Source organism: Narcine bancroftii, chromosome 10 (genome assembly GCF_036971445.1).
Source record: "Narcine bancroftii isolate sNarBan1 chromosome 10, sNarBan1.hap1, whole genome shotgun sequence".
Classification (NCBI taxonomy): domain Eukaryota; kingdom Metazoa; phylum Chordata; class Chondrichthyes; order Torpediniformes; family Narcinidae; genus Narcine; species Narcine bancroftii.
Window position 1 is genome coordinate 85751354 of NC_091478.1, and position 15965 is coordinate 85767318.

General features: G+C 38.8%; 1 protein-coding gene across 12 annotated transcripts in view; it reads left to right on the forward strand.

Moving 5' to 3' along the window:
• znf423 (zinc finger protein 423) overlaps window positions 1-15965 on the forward strand; it is a 403631-nt gene that overhangs the window by 358764 nt on the left and 28902 nt on the right. For all 12 annotated transcript variants that reach the window (XM_069901631.1, XM_069901632.1, XM_069901628.1 and 9 more), the window contains one exon: window positions 3393-3508. In XM_069901631.1, the coding sequence (XP_069757732.1) occupies window positions 3393-3508 (116 nt within the window). The remainder of the gene's footprint in view (window positions 1-3392; window positions 3509-15965) is intronic.

A 15965-nucleotide genomic window follows, 5' to 3' on the forward strand; every position in this document is an offset into this window, starting at 1 on the left:
TGGCCTTCACTGTTAGAGGGATTGAATTTAAGAGCAGGGAGCTGCCATTGAGGATGCACCTGGAGTGGTTCTGGACTCCTTGCATGAGAACAAAAAAGACTGGTTTTGGAATTGATGCAGTGAATTTTCACCAAGTTGAATCTGGAGATGAGGGGGTTAGCATATGAGGAGATACTGGGTTTCCTGGGGTTATACTCTTTGCAATTCAGAAGAATGAGAGGGGATTTTACAGAAGCAAAAAAATTATATATATAAAGATAAAGTTGCTTCCACTGATAGATGAGTCGAGAACTAGGGGACATAGCCTCTAGATGTGGGGGAGTAGATTTAGGATGGAGATGTGAGAAGGAAGTTCATCTGTAGAATTCTTTGCCCAAGGAAACAGTAGAGGCTGCCTCATTTAATAACTATTTAAGGTTCCTTTTGATTGTTTTTTGCATAGTCGGGGAATTAAAGATTATGGGGAAAAGGCAGACAGGTGGAGCGGAGTCCACGGCCAGATCACCCACTATCTTATTAAATGGCAGAGCAGACATAATTGGGCCAGTTGGCCTACTCCTGCTTCTATTTCTTGTGTTCTTATTGACATATGACTGACCATTTCTCCTCATGGATGCTGCCTGACCTGCTGAACTCTTTCAGTAGCTTGTTGTTTGCTCAAGATTCAAGCATCTGCAGTTTTTGGATTTCACTTCAGAATTAATGAATTTGTGACCAGAGCAGGAGAAGACCTGTTATGGCATGAGACTGTCCAGCCTGGGTTGTCTTCATGGAACAAATGAAATGGAGGGGAGATTTAATTGAGTGTATAAAATTATTAAAGGCCAAAACAATGGTATGCAGAGGGGTCAGTGGCCAAAGGCATGGAGTTAAGTTAATTTGTCAAAACAGAAGGGAATCAAGAAATAAATATTTAATTGAATAAGTTTGGAATTCACTGATTGAAGGGAGAAACTACTTTTTTTCTCTGAGGCAGACTCATTCATGTTCCAAGCTCACATCTCTGACTTAACCTGAAAAACTTTTAACAATTACAAGCCATAAAATTATGTTTGAGGCTTTGATTTTAGTCAAGAGTAAAACCCCAGACAATCTATAGTACTACACAGTGTGACTGAAGTTGCACTGAGCCATATTTTCAAGTCCTCTCCCCAACTTCAAACAAAAATAAAACTTGTGTGGAACTCTGTGTAATACAGCTTGGCCTAGATTGCCTGAACTTTTTTTATATTTTACCAATGTAAGCAAAATCTGTTTCTGTTCCCAAAGATAGATATTAACTTAAGGAAACATTAAAACCCTTTGAACTATTGAATTCTTCATTATTTTGTGGAGCTTCCAAGCAGGTTGACTCTAGGTTTTCCTGATTTCAGGCCAGAGCTGTGTCCTTTGAAGACTATAGAGGCACCCCGACTATTTTGCTGTTCCATCTTAGTGGATTTAAATTGGCGCTGTTGGGGTTCAATTGATGTTTAATTTTGTTATTTTTTATGTTTTATGCAAACTGTGCTCCAAAAGACTACAAAAGTTGTGAGCTAATTTAGCATCTTCTCTCATTTCAGATACTACTTCTTGTATCTGGAAACAGTAACTTCAGATTCAGTATAAGTTTCAGCTGCTTTCTGCTCAGTTTTTTCTGGTTAATTTTTGAAGCTTTTCCAACATTATTTCTCCTGTTTCATAATGGTTTTCAAATTAACTGATAGTGTTACTTGACTTGACACTTGTACTTGAGAAATATAGCAAATGCAAAACAAAAAATCCTGGTATTATTGTAGCTGTGTTTGGATTTTCAAGAAATATATTGATTGGTGCTTCACTGGAAATTGGACATTGTACCATTGTGAACACAGATAAAGTTTGCAACTTCAGAAAAGTAAACCATTGACATATTATTCGATGTTAAGTGATGCTGTTGTTTGATGTCTAATTCATTTTCTCAATGCCATACAGGCATAAATTCAGTCTACTGAGATGCATTAAATTGGCAATACAGCCTTGGGATAATGCATCAACTGAATTATATTGATAAAATCCTGTAGAGAGAAATGAAATTCGCAATATTTCATGAAATTGGAACATTTTCTGTGCATGTTATCAGGCTCAATTCAAAAACATACCATTGAGTTTATTTGGGTGGCACAGGCTCATGAGCTGAAAGGTCCTGTGACAGTGTAGTATGTCTAAATTAAAAATTAAATGCTCTGATGTTATTTATGGGCGTGGGAATGTTCCCCATATGGAGTTATGATCACTTGAGTAATTTCTAGCAACCAATTGATATAAACAATGTTCTTCGGTTGGATTGATCCTCCTTTGCTTTCTCGCAGCTTTTGCTTTACGTTAATACTAAAACCACGTGGAAAAGAATAATGAAAATATCTTTTGAGTTGGTGGCCAAGTTTCCTTTTGATAATTCATCATGGAATGTGGACCAATAGTTATTATTCCCCAAAAAACTGCTTAATATACATGGGAAAGAGCATAGACCCTTCTGTCGACGATGTCCATCCTGACTATGATGCCAAATTAAAGTAATCCCATCTGCCTGAACATGGTCTCTATCTCTCAGTTTCATGTTGAAGTGCATATCTAAATGCCTCTTAAATGTCACTATCGTACCTGCTTCCACTCTCCCACCGCACAACCCACCCCCCCCCCCCCCCCCACAAACTTGGCAGCACCTACCACTCTATATGTGTATAAAAGTTGCTTTTGACAATTCCTTTAAGACTCAAATCTATGTCCTCAAGTCTTTGAAAATTCCATGCTGAGGAAAATATTCTATTTACCCCATTTATGTCTCGTTTAATTTTATATACTTCTATCAGGTCACCCCCTCAATGTCTGATATTGCCAGAGAAAGCAATACAAGTGTGTCCAACCTTTCAGAGTTCATATTCTGGTATCCTAGTGAACCTTTTTTTTTTTGCATCCTCTTCAATGCCTCCACATCCTTCCTGTAATGCAGTGACCAGAGCTGCACAAAGTACTCTAAATGTGATCTGATTAAGCTTTTATACAGCTGCAACAATACTTCCTGAATTTGAAACTCAATGCCTGACAGCATTCAAGTTCATAATATATTTGGAATAATTTAATAATGATTCAATATCACTAGATTGCAGCAATAAACCAAAGCACGCACAGTCTAAAAGGGGGCCCCAGTATGCAAGATGTTATAAATAAGTGAAACTCCAGTCTTGAAATGTTAAATTATTAATATTGTCTACAGAGTGAATTAAATTTACTGAAACAAAAAAAAATGATTTATTGATAAATATCACAAGGTCTGTGGGGGGATTTGGCTCATAGTGGTAATAATGGACATACAGCTGGGAATGGCAGCCAATTTCTGCAGCAGATTTCTGATCACTTCCAATTGTTTTCAGTCTTCGTGCAGGCAAGCAAACTGCAACAGCATATCTTCGCTGTACATGGGCAAGAAGATAAGATTTATGACTGTTCACAATGTCCGCAGAAATTCTTCTTTCAGACGGAACTTCAGGTATGTCTAAGAATGTGGGGGATTTGATTAGTGAGAAATCAGAATGATCCATTGTTTTTTACTATGACATTGACATGGCAGAAAATAAGTTGTTTGTTATTGTTCCATGTCAAAGCTGACTGGGATTCTTTAAATTGCTTGAAAGAGAATAGTAAGACATTGATGTGTTTAATCTTTGAGTTAACACGCTTGTTACATTGCTACTTGGATCATTTAATATTTGTGTGATTGCATTTTACTGAGTTTTGTACAACTTTAAAAACTCTACCCTCCAAATCTCTTTATCTCCATTTTCTATCTTTGCAGAAGGTGCATATCTTGACTCTTTTATACACAGCAGTTCGTGCATTTCTCCTTAAGGATTTTTGTCGATTTTACCTGTGCTTGGGGGAATGCAAGTATTATTAATGAGCTGAGTTGATAAAAATAAATGAAGACACAGGTTTTGGGTGAAGATGTGATGGGAGGGGAATGAGAAACAACACCAGAGTACTAAAAATGAAGATGCTTTATTTCAAAGATTTTGAAGTAACTCTTTAAAAAGCAGTCCGTTTTGATATGTGATACCATTTATCCTGGTGGTGATCAAATGGAAGTTTGCATCGATGCAGGTTGACTCAGTATAATGACGACATTTTCTGTGACCCCATTTGCTTTGATAACTGGAACAATTCCAGTATGTTCATCCTTGCTACTAAGATTAGCCGCTCTGTTTGCACTATTCAGAACAGTGAAGTTCTGTTATTTAAAAAAAGACTCTTTTCTGCACAGGCACAATTGATGGACAGAGCTGAAGGTTCGGGTTGTATACGGCGATCTGGAAGGTCTAGGGACACCTGCAGATGGATAAAAGTTTATAATATGACCTAAATGCTAAACATTTGATGGCACTAATAGAAGCAAGCAATTCAGCCTACTGAGTCCATGCCACCCATCAAGTATCCATTGATACGAATCCTATTTTATTTTCCCACATTTCCTTTAACTTCCCCAGATTATTTAAAAACCAGGGGGAATTTACAGTGGCCAATTACCTACCCAAGTAAACATAGTACATATTCATGTGCCTTTTATGTATCGCCAAAATGTTGGCTGTCCACCAAACTTTTAAGATGCTTTACTGGAATCCTATAATCTAGCTGACAAAATATGGCATATACTGGAAGATTGAAATAAAAATGGGAAAGGCTGGAAAAATTTTGCAAGTCAGGTTGCATTTGCAAAGAGACGTACTATTACTTGTTGGTAACATTTCGCAGAACTGGGGAAATGTTAGAAATGAAGCAAGTTTTAAGATGAAGAGAAAAATCCGAAGGGCAGATCCAACAGGCTGATTCATGGTGAGGTATTCAATCTTTGCTGCTTAGCCTATTTTACACAAAGCTAAGGACATCCTCTAAACTCACATTAAAAACAATTCGAGATCTATACTTTTTACTTTCAATCAAGCAGATGATTCATTATCTTTATCTCCTGAGGGGTTGGTTCATACCAAAATAAATCTCCATGATTCTCCCTAATTTGTAGGCCATATGTAAGACTGCACAAAGGCTGTGTAGAGGACTACACCTTTTCCTGCACCTGTTCCTGCCTTCATCATATTTTACAAACGCTGTTACTATGAGAATGGGATCTTGGTAGAATTTGCCACTTCCCTGCCATCCCTTTCTAGAAACCATCCTAAATAAGAATTTGACCATGGTGAATATGTCATGGTATTGTGTTATGGTCTATTTCCCTTTAAAATTTTATGTTTTGAGAGCATCGTTTTTGCATTTCAACCTGGTAAGCCATTCTTGTTAATAAAATGGCTGAAAATCAGAATTCTGCCTTGACGTCTTTTCAATCTGCAGCAAATTAAATCTCCCATTAACCTAGGTAATTTTTCCTTTCAATTTGTGTTTCCTTTCAATTTATGTTGTGGTGTAGTGTCCATTTATTTTAAATGCAAGTAAAATTTTAAAGCAAAATTACAGAATGCTGCAGTTGTCCCCATATTATGTTACAATAGTGAATTTTCAATGAAAGTATGGCTGATCCGGAGGATAAGCAGGGTAAATGTAATTTGGATACCCACATCAGCATTTTGTAATTTTGAATACCTCATATTGAAAATATTTAGTGGCATTAATTCCAGTCTTTTCTTAACCCTCTTATAAATATAGTAATAGCACACTGTTAATCAAATGAACAGGCTAAGACCAATCATGACTTGAGTGCACAAATAATTTTTTTCTGTCAGTGGAGCTCCTCAATACTCTAATTCAATTAGCTGATGAGTGGCAGGAATCAGCAAATTACAAGGCTTATTTAATGAACCTTAAAGCACGAGTTTTAGCATTTTAAATTTAAAAGAAACATGTTTCTTCTGCTTCAGGTGTGGATTAATGAGCTGCTGCTAACAATAGCTAAAGTTCTGGTCCTCAACAATCAGTGGCGAGAGGATTTTCTCCGCTTCTGTGTTCATTGGCTTCCTGCTGATAGCCTGATTATTGAGGATCCTGTTCTTACGTGAACACCTCACACTGCAAGGGGGATTAGTATTCAGCAAGACAAGAACTAAAATATTACAAAGATTTGCATTAGAAGATTGATTGAGATGTATATGTGACATGATGTAACTGTTTGTTTGTAGGTCGTCATCTGTGAAATTAGCTGATGTCTGGTGCTTTTTATAAATCTGCTTTAAATGCAGGTGAGAAAGAGCAAATCATGTGACATGGTCAAGGATACAGTATTGGGTGCAGTCAGTGGGGCATTGAATGCTCTGGACGCAATTTAAGTTCATTCCAGTTCAAAGTTTTCTGTCATAGCTCTTGTGTGCACTTAACATTATTAACTATAAGGAGGGAATACTCAAGAGTAGTCATATCATTTGAAGCAGATTTAGTTAAACAAATTTATTATGTTGTTTGTTCAGTGTTGTTTTCCTATTTTGTGTTAAACTCGTCATTGTTTACACAAACCATGCAAGCATAAGGGTTACTATGAAGTTTGCCTACCTTATTTGTCGCTTGGAATGCCTGTAATACGTTCAAAGAAGTAAGTTTAATAAATAAGGATAGATAAGCCTGGATTTCTCTGGCATGAGCCAGTCAATTTTAGTCATCGCACTCCCAAATGAGCTGGTTTTATACAGAGAAAGTATTTTGATGACTCATGGGAAGTGAAGATCAATGGTGGGAGGAGTTTGGACAGACTCAAACCCCTAAATTTCCCCAACAGGTCTACTTGAACATTAGACCTCACCTTTATCTTTTACAACCATCAAAGATGTGTTTAAATACTACTAACTTTCAGGAGTATGTAATGACTATTAAAATACATCAAAATAGCGATTCTAAAATGGACTAAAATCACTGAACATTTCAGATAAATACAATCATTACCTTACCTGTCTTCCCTGCAACTCCCATTAAAATCAACAGGATTTCTTACCCTGAGCCAGGTATAATCTGGCGCGGGATCTGCCAGCTGAGTTCACCAGCATAAATGTTGAAGATTCTCAGCAAGATTGGACAGTGCTGCAAAATGCAATGGGGAGTCCAGACTCCAGCACCAGTGATTAAAACATACAGCTCCAACTAATGGTAAGTCTCGGACTTGCTGCCATTTAAATAGGTAAATGCCATTTGAAACAGCTGGCATCTACCAGTGAAATCTGAGCCATATTTACAAAATGCTTCATCATATCACAGCAGTGAACCTCATAATATTGTAAGAATATTTCTTTCACATTCGTCAATCAAGGAACGAGCAATCATCTAATTTTAGTGAGTTGTTGGAAAATAATTTGGTTTACATTTTGAGAACAGGTATTAACAATAGTCATTCAAATTTGGCTGCATATTGACAGTAAAGTTAGGCTAATTGTTTAGTCCATTTTCACAAGTTTGTTGTGGAAATGGACCATTTGGTGTTCTTTGGTCTTTACGGATTGCAGATCTCCTGTACCTCACATATATTCCCTACTAATAGGTTGAGAATTGCATTGCTTCTAAAATCCCTATAAAATTTATGGCTTCATCTTTCCTGTGCTTCCAACTGAAATTGGACAACATGGAGATTTTTTTTTAAATTTCCGGGAGAAATAGTGGCAGCGGAGTCAATTGTATTATTTAAGAAAAGGTTGGACAGGTATATGGATGAGAAGAAGATGGAGGGTTATGGGCATTGTGCAGGGAGGTGGGACTAGAAAGGGGTGTTTGGTTCGGTGCGGACTAGAAGGGCCTAATGGCCTGTTTCCGTGCTGTAATTGTTATGTTATGTTATGTTAATTCAAACTTTTTTGTTACATTAAAAATCAATGATAGATGGAAAATGTCTTCCTCATGCAATGGAAATAAAAGAGAGTCTTATTCACACAGATCATTGTCTGCCTTTGTGGCCAATTAAAACATGCATCAGCCTTTGATGTTATCTTTGAAGGCACAAATTTCCTCACAGGCTAATTTTGAAAGCCAGAGCCTTTTATCATTTTTTTCAGAAGTTATTGAAACAACTGGTTATAAGCATTGGTTGCTGCAACTCAAGAGATTTTTTTTGCTAGATACTTTAATTCTTCATTGCGAGATATTCATAAGTATAGAAATTTCATTCACTGATAAATTAATTTGTACAATTGTCAAAAGTGAAAGAAATTGCTTTTGCTAAGTATGTACCTCTTGGGTTGTTCAGCACATAAATTCATTTTAGAAAAAATAGAAGTGGTTCAATTTTTTTTCACTGAAGGTAATTCCACAGACTACCTGAAAGTGTCAAGGAACACAAAAATTAGATGCTAGATTCTTGAAGAATTGCTGGAGGAACTCAGCAGGCCAGGCAGCATCCATGGATAAATATAGATAGTCAATGTTTCGGGTGTGAAACCTTTATCGAGACTAAGATAGAATAAGTGAAATTACATAGGTAAAGGAGGAAAGAAGTTGGGAAGGTGTACAGAATTGATAGAGAACAGAACAGAAGATGAGAGAGGTGAAGACACTGTTGAAGGTGAAATTCTGAGGAAGAGGATGGGGAAAGAAAAGTTAGAGAGAGAAGAGATGGTAACAGTGGAATCAGAAGTGGGTAGAGACTACCTAAAATTTAAATAGAATCAGTTTTCATGCTTTTAGGTTTAAAGCTGTCCTAATAAGTGTTTTTCATATTTACATTTGGCCACACTCTGACAATGAATGAGGCCAAGATCAGATCTTGTCACTGCAAGAATGTATTGGGCGAAGAAGCTCAAATTTAGAGCCACAGGCAGAGTGTAGGATAATGTTTGAAAATAGCTCCTGATTGAGTCAGTTGCAATCTAGTAACACTTTCTGAGGCTTGTTTCATTGATTTTCCCTGACCCCTACACCCCCTTCATGAAACAGCCCATATTGCCTGCCTTCTGATAAGCCCATTTGCAGTTTGCTGTTAATAAACTATTGAGTGGGGCTGTTTCTCTTTCTTGCACTGTTGTTGTATCCAAATAAAATGGACAAGAATGTCAGTCATGAGAGGTTGAATAAAGGAAATGATTTAGAATTTGGAAATTCTCTTGACAATTAAAATAGCAGGGTGGCATACATCCCCTCTAATCAAATTACTTGCATTTGAGTGTCTCACTTGCTTTGTGAGAATGATCTTGCTAGATTTTTCTGCAGGTTAGGTGCTGATGAATTAAAAAATGATTGGTTTGGAAGACCTGTTGATATCATTGTATTCAGCTTCACATATATTTTTGGACATCTGAAGTGCCATCAGCCAGTCTAAGTGGAACAATATTTCCTCTGCCCTCATTGTCTCCAGGTGGGCCAATTGAATGAATAGAGACTGAGAGGTGCACTGAGTCACACAACAACATGCTTGAAGATGGTTGACAATATCACGTTTTGCCACCTTGGGGACCATTGTTTGTAAACCATCTATTCTAACCAGAGACAGTGGCCAGAGAATTTGGTACTGAGAATGTCTGAGTACAATGGTGTTGAACAATTGCAGCTTTAGTGTCACCCATCTTTGATTGTAAAACATCCAAAACCAAAGGTTAACCATATATTCTGACAAGGCAAGGGAGAGGTTAAGGAAGGGTGTGAAGAGATTGCTTTCCACTGTGTAAGCTAGCAATGATTGTTTTCTGAGCTCTTTCCTCACACGCAACCACATCCTCTGATTGTTTGAAATATGAAGCATCATCCACTAGGATGACTGCATATATTAGTAATTTCTATCAATTATTATCACCAGTGAGTCCTGCTTTGTTTCTGGTTTACAATCCCTAATGCATTAATGAGGGGAAATTGCATTCAACCAAACGCTTCCCCTTAAAGCATCAGTTTGCTGGCTGATTTGCACCTGTTTTCTCTCTCCAAACTCTGAGCTCCTAATGAATAGCATTATCAAAATTAGCAGCTCTCTTGTTTTTCTAATTTACAGAGAATTCAGTCATACAGGGCAGAAGTGGGATCCTCAGCCCATGGCATTTCTGCCAACCTTTTTGCTGTGGTACATTAATCCAATTTGCCCACATTTGGACCGTATCCTTCCATGGCTTGCCTATTTAAGTGTCTGCCAAGAAAGCTTCTTGAATGTCCTGTGTCCATCACCTCCTCCAGCGGGGTGTTCCAGGTGAGAAAAAAAAATCCCTCAGATCTCTTTCTAAAATTCCTTTCTATCACCATAAACCTAAAACCATTGTTTTTGAGACCTGTACCATGGGGAAAAAGAATTTGATTTTCTGCCCCATCTATGTCTCTCATAATTTTTTATATTTCTATTAGGTTATCCCTTAGTCCCCTTCACTTCAGAGAAAACAAGCCTCTCTATCCAATCTCTCTCCATAACTAAGTCCTCCACTCCAGGCAGAACAGAGAACATACAGGCTCTTCAGCTAGAATGTTGAGCCAACCTATAGAAACCTACTCAACAATCTAAACATTCCCTACCTCACACTCATAACCATCTATTTTACTTGCATCCTGTGCCTGGTGTAAGAGTCTTTTAAATGGCCCTATTTGTACCATCCTCTGCCATCACCCCTGACAATACATTCTAGGCACTCACTGCTCTCTGTATAAAAAAGAAACTTTCCCCTGTCTCTCTCTTAAACTCCTCCCCCCCCCCCCCCTCCCCACCCCACCTCACTTTAATGCATCTTGGTGTATTTCCTCAACAATTTCTGCTTTCTATAGTATAGTAACTAATTTGAGGTAGCAAGGTTAGTATTGTGGTCAGCCCAGCATTATTACATCTTCAGTGACTCTGGTTTGAATCCACCGCTATCTGTAAGGAATTAGTTTGTTCTCCCTGTGATCTGCGGAGGTTTTCTCTGTGTCCTCCATTTTCCTCGAACCATCCAAAGACATAAGGGGTTATTCATTTAATTGGTCACAACAGTGCATTGGAGAGTGGGCTCGTGGGCCAGAAAGGACTGTTACCATGTTGATTCTCTAAATTAAAAAAATAAAATGAAATTAGGTATGCACAAAGAACTTGCATGCAGTTTAACCAGTGAAGTCAGAATATAAAAATACAAAAATATTCAGTGGCCTGCACAAAGCAATATTGACGATCTCTAATTAGTCCCTGCTTTTCCAAATGCCCTTCAGGATTTTGTCAAGGAATTTACCTACCACTAATGTAAGGATGACTGGCTCATCCCTGCTGCCCTTTCCAAAGAAGAATATCAGTAATGTCTTCTGATACCTCGCCTGTGGCTAATAAAGATGAAAATATCTTGTCTGAGTTGCAGCAAACTCATCCTTTGTTTCCCATAGCATTTTGGGATTGATCTCATCCAGTCTTGGGGAGATAGCCACCCATAATCAGCCCACTAATTTATCCTACTGATTTAATGCTGTTGCAGTTGAGAGATAAACAATAACTTACCTTTCAATAATAGGACGACATGATTAATGTAATGATTAGCCCAATGCTGTTACAGTGCCAGTGCTTAGGACTAGGGATTTCAATTTATCTCTGTCTGTAAGGAGTTTATATGTTCTCCTCGTGTCTGTATAGGTTTCCTCTCATGTACCTGGCGTGGTAGGTCAATTGGGTGTACTTGGTGACACAGGTTCGTGGGCCGCAATAACCTGTTAATGTGCTGTATGTCTAAATTTAATTTAAAATTTAATCTAAATTGCAATATGCATCTATAAAAGTGCCTTTAAATTAGCAAATTATTCTATGGTGATGTCTTCAGCCTTGTAATGTGGAAGTATGGCAGATCATAGCCCATTTAGCAATGAGAACTGGCAAATCAATTGACACATAAAAGAAAACGTTAAGTTAAAAAGGCAAACATGGTGGCTCAAGTTCAAACACTCAGGTTCAGTGAGAAAGTTTGTTCTGTGAGCAGACCAGCTAGACATCCCATACAGAGTACGGCAAGTGCATAGTGTAAAGTGCCGTTAGAATGAAGGATCAGTTGGTACAGAGCAAAATTTTACAAGCGTGAGGTTCATTTAGGAGTTGGATAATGGAGGGAAAGAAATTGCGCTTGAATGTGGTGACACATCATCTCGGATGTGAATCTTCTTCCCAATGAGAAGAGGGTGCAGAGAATGTAGCTGGAAAAAGAGTATGAAAAAGTTAGCTTTCATTTCACTTCCCTTAATTCAGTATTTGACATTGTTTAATTAAAAAAACATTGTTATAAATGTGTGACTTGCCTTTTATCTTTAAAACCAATCATTGATTAAGCCACAGCTGGGTTAAGCCCATTTCTGGGTGCTCAGATGAGGGATGAAGTCAGTGGCAAGGTAATCTAACAGTTCATCACTGGCTTTGGGCATATGAACACTTAGTTGGTATACATCGCTGTTCAAGCAGCCAGACTATTCAGGGACAATGTGGGGGGTGGGGGGGGGTTAAAAAACATGATGAGGTACAATTGGATGTTGCTCACTATTATCTGGAGACTGATCCCGTGTTTATGGGTAATGTTGCCAACAAACAGCAAGTACATTAGAAATAGAAGAAGCCAAGCACAGATTTTTTCGAGGATACTGTGCTGGAGCATCAAGAAAAGTGGTCTTGAATGAGTAAGTATGACTAGATGCATAAGACTGATAAGATATCTGACTCCAGGCCCACCCAACACAGACAGTGAAGAGGAGAATGATGTGGTCCCCATGTCAAAGGCTCCAGACCAGTTGAAGGGAGGGGGAAAAAAAAGACAGGATTTGCCTTCATCAGGAGTGTCATGGGGTTTCCTGGGTGACTGACAAAAGTAAAAATGGAGAAACTTTAAAATGAACCTCTGGGATGGCTGCAAATTTGTGAGGCTATATCATGTTCAAGGACATCGAAAAAGAAAGTGGAAATTGAGGATTGGGTGACTATTTGTAAAAGAGGAGTGATTGGGATTATTTTTTAGAAATACTTTGAGTTAGATAAGACTCTAGTGGGCAAAGGAGTTAAGGGTTATGGGGATAAGGCTGGAAAGGGGTACTAATGGTAGTGATCAGCCATGATCTGTAAAATGGTGGTGCTGGCTCGAAGGGCCTACTCCAGCTCCTATTGTCTATTGTCTAAAGACAATGTAATGGCATGGAACCAGCAAAGGTGGCTGGATGGTCAGCAGCTTAATGGGAATGGGGTTAAAAGAGAAGCACAAATCCTCCAGATGCTGGAATCTTGAGCTGTAACCCCCTATAATATAATTGTACTGCAGAAAATACAAAACCTGTTCTTGCATCTCCTCCCTCACCTCCATCTAGGGTCACAAACAGACCTTCCGGATGAGGCAGAGCTTTCTCAATGTCCAACCTTATCGCCTATTCTTGGTATGGCCTCTTATGTCATTGAGAACAAAAGCAGATTGGGTGACTGCTTCGCCAGACACTTGCACTCAATTTATGGGTGTAAACTTGATCTTCCTGTAGCCAACCATTTTAAAACCCTCCCTCCCTCACCCTTCCTACAATGTCTGTCCAGGGCTTCATTCATTGTCAGAGTGAGGCTGAACAGAAACATACCATATTTCTCCTAGATAGCTTTAAACCTGAATGTTGATTTTTCTATTTTTAGGTCACCCTTCCATATCTCATTCCATTGTTTCAGATTCAGATTTATTGTCAGAGTACATACATGACATCACATACAACCCTGAGATTCTTTTTCCTGCGGGCGAGGCAGAATTACCATTTCGTAGTAGTGCAAAAAAACCTGTACACAACGGCATTGCAAAAAATCTGTACACAGCCTATACTTGTAAACAAATAAAGAAATGTAAACAAACTATGCAATACAGAGAAGTAAAATATCAATAAAGTGCAAAAGTAAGAGCTGTTAAATTAGTCTCTGATTGAGTTTGTCATTGAGGAGTCTAATGGTAGCAGGGTAGCAACTGTTCCTGAACCTGGTGGTGCGAGTCTTGCGACACCTAGACCTCTTTGCTGATGGTAGCAGCGAGAACAGAGTGTGTATTGAGTGGTATGAAATCTTGATTATTTACTGCTGCTTTCCGATGGCAGCATTTCCTGTAGATGTTCTCAATGGTGGGTAGGGTTTTGGCTGTGGTGTCCTGGGCTGTGTTCACTACCTTTTGCAAGACTTTCCACTCAGGAGAATAGGTGTCCCCATACCAGACCATGACGCAGCCGAACAGCACACTTTACACCTCAAAATTCTGTAGGGTTTCTGTTGTCATACCAAACCTCCACAAACTCCTGAGTAAGTAGAGGTGCTGACATGCTTTCTTCAGTTGCTATTAGTTGTTGGATCCAGGAAAGATCCTCTGAGATGGTGACTTCAAAGAACTTAAATTTGCTCACCCTCTCCACTTCTGATCCCCCCCTCCCCCCAATGATCACTGGATCGTTCACTTGGTTTTCCTTTCCTCAAGTCAACAATCCTGTACTTAGTTCACTTAACCCTGTACTTAGTTTTTTTCTCTCTCTCTATCTCACATTTCTTTCCCCCGCCTCATTCCAAATATTTTCTGTCTCTACCTGTTTCTCCATTCTCTCCACCTCCATCTAAGGGCACCTCCCACAGCTGTTTTCCTCCCTTATATTTTTATTGACCAACCATTTCTACCAAAACGTTCCTCCAGCAATTCTTTGTCTACTTAGAGAGACAGAGGGTGTGTCTCTTGGAGAACGAGTTCTGAAAGGGCATGATGTGCAAGAGCAAAGGTAGAAAATTGTCGAAGATCAAACCTCAGGACTCTTTACCAATAGGCTAAGGAAAGGAAAAAAAACACAGGCAGCTGATAAGATTGTCTTGGTTTTAGCGATAAAGAAATCTCTTCACTTTGCTAGTTGTAAGTGAGAGTGAAAGAAAAGAGAGATGTAAGCAAGCATCAATAAAAAAAAAATTGCAATAATCCTGGAATAATGGGCTGTTTGAGCAAACAAGAACAGGGATCAAATGCATTTTATTATGGCTGAAACCAAAACTGGCAATGCAAAGATAAATCAATTCAGGTACGCATCCCTTGGTCCTGAGAGAGCCAAAAAAGTGGATGGATGAGAGAAATGGAGCTTCAGACTTGAATAGTGGTAGTGAAGATGTGCTTGAACAGACATTTTGCAACAGAATCAGGTTTTATTGTCATGAAATGTGTCACAAAATTTGTTGTATTGGAGCAGCACTGAAGCCTGAATGTGCCTGAAATGGTCTGATCTCGGAAGCAAAGCAGGCTGGTCAGCACTTGGAGGGAGGCGGCCTCGGAACACCAGGTGCTGTAGGTTTCTGTGAGGGGCGCTGGACAACGTGCCCTATGGTAGACAAAAGTCATATGTTGCATTCTGAATGCAGTATCATGTGACAATAATGGCACCTTTACCTTATTGTGCAGAACAAGGCACGAATCACTATAATTTACAATTCTATAAATACAAGATTTGAAAAAATATTTAAATAACGTGCAAAAAAAGGAGAAAAAGTGAGGTAGGTTCATTTTCCTATCAAAAATCTGATGGTGGAGGAGAAGAAGCTGATTTTGTAATGTTGAGTGTGTGTCTTCAGGGTCCTGTATCTACTTCCTGATATGAGAAAAGGGAATGGTCTGGGTGGTGAGGGTCCTTGATAATAGAAGCTGCTTTCTTGAGGCGCCATCTCTTAAAGATGTCCTTAATGGAGTGAAGATTAATGCTCATGATGTTGCTGTCTGAGTGTGCAACCCTCTGAAGCCTTTTCTTGATCTGTGTACACCAGACAAGGATGCAAACAGTCAGAATGCTCTTCGTGATACACCTGTAGAAATGTGCAAGAGGCTTTGGTGACATACCAAATCTCTTCAAACTCCTAACAAAATATAGCCACTGGAGTGTCTTCATGATTGCCTCGATGTGATGACCCTAGAATAGATCTTCAGAGATGTTGACACCCAGGATCCCTTGATGAGGACTGGTTTCTGTTCTCCTGCCTTCTCCTTCCTAAACGCCATAATTAATTCCTTAGTTTTGCTGATTATTATCGTGACACCACTCAACTAGCTGATCTCCCTCATTCCTGTTCGCTTCCTCATTGCCTC